At 33.5% G+C, this 9,429-nt stretch overlaps 1 protein-coding gene across 1 annotated transcript; it reads right to left on the bottom strand.

Annotated features, from left to right (window-relative positions):
- Positions 1-508: 508 nt before the first annotated feature.
- LOC147390990 (abscisic acid receptor PYL8-like) lies at positions 509-4,306 on the bottom strand. The gene is made up of 3 exons (XM_086460279.1): positions 4,033-4,306; positions 3,017-3,232; positions 509-1,147 (listed from the first exon to the last, which is right to left on the bottom strand). Exons 1-3 carry the CDS (start codon positions 4,153-4,155, stop codon positions 893-895), a joined length of 594 nt encoding a protein of 197 aa, XP_086316405.1. The 5' UTR covers positions 4,156-4,306; the 3' UTR covers positions 509-892.
- Between the last annotated feature and the right edge of the window lie 5,123 nt (positions 4,307-9,429).

Here is a 9,429-nt window from a genome sequence, read left to right as displayed (position 1 = left end):
CCCATAACATGTTTGAAAATATATCAATGTTTACCGATTAGATCACAATTTTGTTTATACATATATGATGCACTTGTTTCAAATAGAATTGGATAAAAATTGGATGGCAGTCCCACTCGTAACTCATCAATCCAAAACTTGGAGAGCTGATATGATGATGGACAAAATTACTTACAGAACTCAAGGGGCATAAAGCATATTGAGAACATTAAACCACGAAATAATAAACAAAGTTGTAAACCTAAACCTAATGGGGCCCTTCCTGAAAAATATGGGCAAAACCAGAAACAAACAAACAAGTTTGAAAAAAAAAAAAAAAAGAACAACAAAAAGACAATTGTGACCAGTTTAAGAAACTCCAAGACTTATTTCTAAATGTCTCCCTTTCTAACAAATATAATAACAATACTGAGGAGTGATAATTATATACAAGACTCTACCAAGCAGCACAGCACAGCAACCAAAGGCACAGGTTCACCTCTTCTCTCTCTCTCTCTCTCTCTCTCTCTGCAACTACAAACATTAAAACTTCATATATAAACAACTCTTTTTGCAGCTGAGATATTTACAATCACAGAACAATACAGAAGAAGTCCAGGCTAAGACCCAACAAAAATCACAGAGAAAGATAGAACCTCCTAATCTTTCTTTTCTTTCTTTCTTTCCCTTTTTTTTTTTTTTTTTTAATTTTTTTAATTTTTTAATTTTTTAATTTTTTAATTTTTTAATTTTTCTTTCATGGATAAGTTACGGAAGACACAGGAAATACAGAAGAAAAGAAACAAAAGCAAAGGAAAAAGAGAGGATCTCCAGAAAGAAGAGCTACACTTCCAACTAATCTGCATCTAAAGCTTTTGAAAAACATAAGACTCCAAAGATCCATTTACGGCGATCAGAGCCGCCGCCCAATTTCCCCGACCCTTGTTACACAGATTCGATTGATGGGTTCGGTTCGATCCTGCACTGCCAACCTCTCTGATACATCAGACAGTGATTTGAGGTTACACTTGATCATAGTCTCAACAAAGTAGCGCGTATCATCCTCGGTGTTCCCATCAGGCACGTCTACAACATATGATTCGATCACCAATGTTGCAGGTCTCCCATCAATGATCTCCGGATGAAGTGTGAGAATTGATGAATAGTTCTGCAGATATAAGAAAACAAAACGGAGTTGGATTTGTATTGGCCGACAGCATAAGTAGGGCAGAAGCATAACAAGACTGGCAATTTGGATATATAACTAGATCTAACATCTTCATATAGATAATTCAAGTACATATCTTTTCTATCTGGATATATTTTAATATGGAATCAAACATAAGGCACTCGCCCATCTGCTTGTGATCCGGTGGCCAAAGATGTTATCATGGGTTCAAACCTCAGACCAAACTAACCCACCAACCAAAACAAAGATAGATATAGTGGTACGAAATCTTGTATTGTTTAAGTAGAACATACTCCTTACCCTGATTTCACAGTACATGTGGAATTCATGAAGTAGGAATGGAGTTGGTATGGGTATCAACATTTGATGAGTTCCTGATGGATTGCCCTAAGCTTCTAAACCATTTCTCCTAATTTTACCATTTTTCTTTTGACCATCCAAAAGAATGAGAGAAATGGTAGGATCACTAATTGGGTCATGGTACAGCCTAAAGATCGCCCAGGGAGGACAAATTGAATGCTGTTTACCAACCCTGCTGTGAATGCTATGTTATGTTACCTGACTAAGGCAAAGAGACGGTCAGGGTATGTCATGGACACGGCTTTTATAGTTAGAAACAGTGTGTCCAACTGCAACATGGGTACAAGATCCATTTTAAAGTGTCAAGTCAATGTAACATAGTGTGAATACCAAATGTATGGCATAGGTAAGAATGGACATCATGTTGTCCCTCCATCCTCCTCACCCAAAGACACACACCATAGTTACAGAAAACAAAAGGAGGTGATTCGATGAAATTCTATTGGTTCAAAAATTAGAACAGAGAAACCAACAAATGCTTTTCACACAATCTGTGGTTAATTCAGCAACCCAGATTTTAGGTTTTGACAGTGCTGCTTTTTTCTTTTTTTCCTGCTATTGGAAATAAAAAATAAATAAATAAATGCAAAAGGATTGCCATCTGATCCCAGATGATATTGTGAGAGCATTTAGTTCAATATTTTGTTAATTTTTCCGCCCTACTCAATAAATCCATGCCAAAAATAAGGATTAAAATGAACAATGTTTCAGCTAATTTGTAAAGTCAATCTGACAACATCATATTTGTAAAGTTCAGGATGGGCATGAAATCCGAATAGGCTAACAACGGCAAAACAGGTTCAATTTTAGAGAGCTGCTATTGGAATCCCAACTTTTACTTGTTAGACCCCAATTTCTTAAATTATTTATCACACCATAATTAAAGATTATAACACACCATTTGAACATTGCAAAAGTTTGTTTCAAGTTATTACATCAACATTACAAAGCATAATAAAACATTCAAACAAGTATCCTAAATCTAACAAATAGAAATCTTAAAAAAAAAAGAAGAGAGTTTCTATTGGCACCCCAACTTTTACTTTATTCTAAATCATTGGTTTATTTTTATTTATTTATTTATTTATAATTGGGATGAAATAAGTAAAAGTTGGGGTGCCAATAACAGCTCTCCAATTTTAATAGTCTTTTAATATTAAATCAACATTTAGCATTTAAGATTATGATAGTTAAAATCAAGCATTGTTTTTTTTCCCCCAACCATTCAGTAAATTTGGTTGAAAACGATAACATTAACATACTTTGCAAGTAATTTATACATCAAATTCTTATAAATGTCAGCAGAAATGATCAAATTCTCATAAACAAATATGGGCAAAATAAGAGAGCTACAATAAAAGGAAAGCAAGTTATATCCCCATCTAATAATATATCTATTAGACTCAAATCTATTTTACGCTTGAGAAAGAACCCAATTGGAGAAAGAAAACCAACAAATAACGATGAGAAGAAGAGAAAAGCCAATACCCTTAGCCTATGATCTCCACCAACAATCCTGATGCCAAGGATGTGCTCATCTTCATTGAGAAGCTCCAATCTTTCTGTGCTGGTCGTTGCAGGAAGCCCCGATTTAACATTTACTTCTCTAACACTTCCAATCTCATTGTTCCCCTGTGCGATGCATCTGCTAACAAAGGGCTTGTATCTCTGTGGTTGATCAAATCTCCTCACCAAAGACCAGACCTGTGGCGAAGAAAAAATTCACGAAGTTAGGAAACAAAACTATTTCATCGCAAATTCGCAACTAATATAAACTCTCAAGAACTCAAGTCCTTCGATTCATCCAAAAATTTAGTAAATCTCATTCAAATCCAAACCTTTCAGAAAAAACTAAAAACCACGGATTTACAATTAGGATGATTTCTTCATCCAAAATCTCTTCTTTTTTCTTCAAAAACAAGAAAAAATATCCCAAATATCTATATTCAAATCCTAACCTTCCAGAACAAAATCTCCTAGAAACTAATGATACAATTAAGCCGATTTCTTCGTCCAAAATATCTTCTTTTCTTCAAAAACGAGAAAAAATGTCCATTCAAATCCACCACATCTACCAATAACTTCCACTTCACCTCACCTACCAATAACCTAATCTAACCTTGCTCTTCGAACCACCAAAAATCGAAACTTCTCACAATTACATAAAATTAACAATACACCGTGAAAATTCAAGAACCGATTCCACCGATTTTGCAATCTCTTATACTTCAATCGGAAAAAAAAAAAAAAACAACTCCAGATGACTAAAACCGCAAGAAACAAAATCTGATTCAATTTAAACTAATCAGATACGAATTGAAACAAAAACACTAAATATCAAGCTGAGCTTCTCAAATTTCCTCAAAAATCCACAACAGATACAATAAACCCGTTCGTAAATCAACAGATCTTGTAACCGATCTTGCCAAAACTTCAAGAAAGCACAAATCGAAAGTAAAGAAACCGAGATAAAATTCGATCGACGAAAGAATTCAAGATCTTACTAGATTAATTGGTGCTTTGATGTGCTTTACGAGAGGATTACTACACTGATTCTCCCTGATTTCATGCCTGTGGTGTCTGGATATATAATCGGACTCCATCCTATTACCTCCATTGACATTCATGGCGAATCTCTTCTCTCTTTTACAACCATCAAACGAAACCCTAGAGAAAAAAAAAAGCGCTCTTCACCTCCCGAAAACCGGAAATCTGTCCGCAAAAACCACTCTACAAAACCATCTCTGTCTTTCTCTCTTGATCACAAAACGAAACAAAAAGAGTGGGCAATGGCATTTTCGGTAAGTTTTTTAACATATATTTACACGTGTCGTTGTTAGAAGATAAGTTTAAATTGATTCTTCCAGAACGGTGTTTTTCTTTTCCAGGGCAATTTTTGTCATTTAGTGCGTTTCAATGGTAACGTATAGATGGAGATAGACGACAAAATAGTTGTTCGGAAAAGTCAAAAATTTTATCTGGAAATATCATATCCACTTCTTTTTTTTTTGTCTTCGAAATTATCTCGTTAGATGTAAAATGACCTTATTATGTTAATAATTTACGGATATTGCCATCGTCATGTGATGATAATATTCTCGAGTAACCTGTTTATTTACTTATTCAATTTGGCTTTTAGTGCAGTAAATGTTGTGAGGATAACGACGAGATCTTTTTTTGTCCATTTTGGGAAATTCGTTGACGATCAGGTAATTATCATTTCGGTACTAATGGTTTGTTGTGTTCTTTAAGCTAAAAAATGCCTGATTTAGTATTTCGCGAGCTACCACATTAAAATATCTCACAAATAATTTAACTACATTGATTAGAATCTATAAATGTGGGGCCGAAACTACTGGATATTTTGGGGGCTGATTTGGTATATTTCAGACTTATGGACTTAAATGAGTATTGTTGATTTGAATCATCCTATCCAAGCTCGGATTGGACAATTATGTCAGGTTACTTAAAATTTTAGGAAAAAGTTTTGGTGGTTATGTAAATGATTTTTTTTTTCTTCTTCTTCTTCCAAATTCTTTAAAAAGCTCATCATATTCAACCTCCCATCATATCTTATTCTCGAGATTTGAAAGTTGTAAGAAGATAAAATTTTGAGATTTAAGGATAAAAATATTAACATATTTGAATATTAATCTATAAATTATTTTATATTTCATTGATTTAATAGATTAGTCCTTTATTTTGAGAATTTTATGATTTTTTTTTAAATATTTGAAGAATTTATGGATGATTTCAATTTGTGGATCATAAATCACGATCAACGATCAATGATCAATGTGGTATATACTTGTTGAGATTATCTCACAATAATCACCTCCATTATTATTAGACTAATGATAATCTGACGCTCTTTTTTCAAGTGCTCCCCGTATACCCACTGACCTGGCAATTATAGAATCATAAATTTTTTTCTTGTGTATCTCAAAGTAAATTATCCACGATTCTATGATGAGGGCATACATGGTGGTTGTCTGATTATCACGACTCTTATTATTATTATGAGTAAGTTGGACTTGAACACAAAACCTCAAAGCTTCTTTGCAATGTGTCAAATCAATTGGACCATCAATCTAAGTCACTAACAAGTTTTTTTAGGTGATGTTCCATTATTTGATTGATGGTGTTGAAGTTGGTGAGATAATTTATCTTAATTTTTTTTAAGATGATGATGGTGTCCCGACCCGTAGGCCATACCAAAGGGTGAGGCAACTGACCTCTTAGAATATCATGTCTCGCTCAAATCCTCTGGTACATGCAATATCCCACAAATCACACATGTTAGTTTATATTAATAATTTTTGATGTAACCTATATCAAAATCGTTTCTTTCCTTATTCAAAAGTACATCAACAGCTGATCCTCTTATAGGAATCAAGCACTCTCCCTATCTTTAACGGTTGGATGGTCCTCGAAGATCAAATCAAAACTTCTATCAACTCATTATCCAAAGTTTACTAAGCTACACTATTTTTTTAAACTCATTGTTTGGTGCTCCTATAAAGTCATCTTTATCGGAAAAAAAAAAAAATTCATAAAGACATCTTGGCTATGTCAACGAAGGCATTTGGAATTGGAGACTTGCCTTATGGGTCATTAAAAGTGCTTTGTGTTTTAAATTTTTGTTAAAAGTGGCTTTCCATTTGTCATCAAATATTGTAAAAGCTGAAAGTGAACTAAAAGTCGAAACGACGCGTACCGACTTCTTGCTTTTAGTACTCTTGGGAAATGTAAATAGACTAAAGGAGAGGTCACCCATACCATTTTTATCTTTTTTGCCTTGTTTATTTATTGATAATATAAAATTATGATTTTTTTCTACCCCTAAAATATATGATATTAAATCAAGAACCTTGCTACAATGACTGAGTTTACAATCCAAGGCAAATGATCTACGGTTCTATGATGGGGGTATTGGGAGGCGTCATATTATCACGACTCTTTCATAGATCAATAATAAAAAAATCAAATACTTTTAATATAATTGCTAAAAGGGTAAATTCTCAAATAATTACCGAAGTTTTCAAAAATACCAAAAGTGTTATACTTGTTGACACAACTACCACATAATATTGACAAAATATTATTGTCAACATTACATAATGACTTTGTCAACATTAACAATACTTCGAAAATACCAAAAAATTTTGTAATCATTTGAGAATTTACCCTTGCTAAAATGTCAGTTACGTTACATTATTTTGAAAAGCATTCTTACCAAATGATATTAATTAGGCAACCGTGATTCTGTCAAAAGAACATCCAATGATCACAAATGAGACCTTAGTAACTAACTTGAACTCCAGTCAAATCTGTTTTAGTCCAATTATGAGGACTAAAATCACTGATTGGCCTCGTGATATAGGTTACAATAACCGTATATATTGATGAAATAAATGAAAATCTTGATATGGTGTTTAAAATTCATTAAGTTGGCCTAAAAATAAGGTGGAGTGACCTGGGGGGGGGGGGCACGTGCATGCTCATAGATGCATTTCTCCGAGATACGAGTAAAACGCATTTATAAACATGCGCGCATCACCCTATCAAGGTGTCCCCAGCTGAGGTCACTCTAGTACGACTTTGAGTGAAATGGTATATGAATAATATTTTCATAATTATTGATTATTTTATCTCTTCTTTTGTTTCTTTCCCCTACAATTAATCTCTTTTTATTTCTTTCTTCTCTACTTCCTCCATCACAATCAATATCTATGATAAGTCCATTTTTAGTTTGCATAAGTTGGACTTGACCCACGACTTCAAAATTGCATAGAAATATATGTCAACTTTAGTGGCTATCAATAGGACGATCCATAGTCCAGTCTGATCCTCCGTGGATTGAGTATGGATAAATTAGGTGGGTCGATTTGATTTTTACACTTTAGAAACTTGATTTATTTAGGCCTATTTAACATCATCATTGTCATCAACATCACTAAAGCCCAATACTTAAGATCTTGGGGTCGTATCAATAATAACAATAAAAAAGGAATTTGGGATATCTAACTAAATCATTTTAAGAGATGGCAAATTTTTTACATTGGATATATAGGGATCGGATAAAGGGACATAAACAATGCAACATTAATAAATTTTCAAAATATGGGTTAGAAGTCTCGGAATGAGCTGATTTTTTGTGAGGATGATTTCTATGATGGGAAGATCATTCGGAAAAAAAATCAGTCCAATACGGAACTTTTAACCCCATTAAAAGTGATTTAAAATATGGACCGTTCATTTTTTGTAAATTATTTTTGATGAGGAGATCATCATCACCAAAAATCAGCCCATTCCAAAATTTCTAACCCATGTTTTGAAAAATGTTTTGCCAAAATGTTTGTATATATATATATCATAGTGACCATCCTTGCAAAAAATCAGTTCAATCCAAAACCTCTTAACACATATTTTGAAAAACCATTGTTTTTACATATGTCCCTTGATCCGTTCCCTATATATATATATATATATTATATATATATATATATATATATATAGTATCACCAATTTCAAGTCCAGATAAATGAGAGTGGCGTTCTTTTGACAAAATTATAGACAACATTCTAGACAAAGCGTGTTGTCTTATATGGGCTAAAAATTTCCTAATGGGTTGATTTTTTGTGAGGATGATCTCTATGGTGAGAAAATCATCCTTACAAAAAATCAGCTAATTTTGAAATTTCTAATCCTAGTTTATAAGATGAAGAATCGTGAACCGTCAATTTTTACCGTTAGTTGATACCATTTTTATCCCCTCTCAAGATCATCACACGTGTCTTCGGATTTTGTAATATCTCTTTTATTACATCATAAGAAACATTGAGTCAAGCCAGTATGATGACGGAAACATCCCACAAACTTGGTAAGGATTATGCGTTCAGGTAGAAGATAGTCTAATTTGAGCTCGGATCTTCATCCAACTCAACTTAATCGGATCTAATACAATCAGACAAATCCTTAAGTCCAGTCTGAGCTCGGATCTTCATTCAACTCGGCCTGGTTAGATACAACATAGTAAGACAAAGCATTTAGACCAATTTGAGCACTCATTCCACTAAAAATCTATGCATTAAATATGATATCTCACAATACTTATCAAAAAGGGTTAAGAAAAGACCTTAATTATCTGACCAGCCTACCCCAAACAGTAAAATCTCATCAACCCCATATCAATTACATTGAGGCATTGCTAATCCAATTCAACAGTAAATATTAATGAGGCATGATCACATTCCCCTCCAAAAGGATCAACAATCTTCATCCAAATCAACAACCAACTGAAGGATGATTTGGGCCTATCATGTGGTGACACCTATCCTTAGAAATTCAGTTATAAAAACTCCTCTATCTCAAGTATTGAATGAGGGTTCAGAATCTGAATTCTCATATCCCATATCTAACGATCTTATTGTGATTCCATTGTTAAGCTTCCTTTACTTTTACTTCCTTCGCAGTTTCATTAAACCATTCTTACCATGTAACTAACTTGACTATCAGTGTATCTTTGGTAGGTATTACAACAACGCTTCATGCTTTTAGCATTCTTTCCTTCGATATCTACAATAACCTCCTTGGGAGCCACCTGAAGAAGTAATTCTTGAATAGGGGTGAGTCAACCATTGGATCGAGTCAAAGTTCATCTTAGTTGTGCCATCCAAATTTCGTGGAGTGGAAACTATTAAAAACCTCCACAAATATGTTTGATGGGAACCCAACACAAAAAAAAATGTGCTCGCATAAATTTTATACATAAATCACATTGTTAATCTCATTGATATGTTATCTTACTGTCCCATCTTTTTAGAGGAGGAAGATTGTTGGTTGTGGACTTGCATTCGTGATAATTCCATTTATGTAGTTAAATGTTATAATTTTCATTT

Source organism: Akebia trifoliata, chromosome 11, assembly GCF_017979445.1.
Source record: "Akebia trifoliata isolate Shusen 1 chromosome 11, ASM1797944v1, whole genome shotgun sequence".
NCBI lineage: Eukaryota > Viridiplantae > Streptophyta > Magnoliopsida > Ranunculales > Lardizabalaceae > Akebia > Akebia trifoliata.
This window is presented reverse-complemented; position numbering and strand designations above follow the sequence as displayed.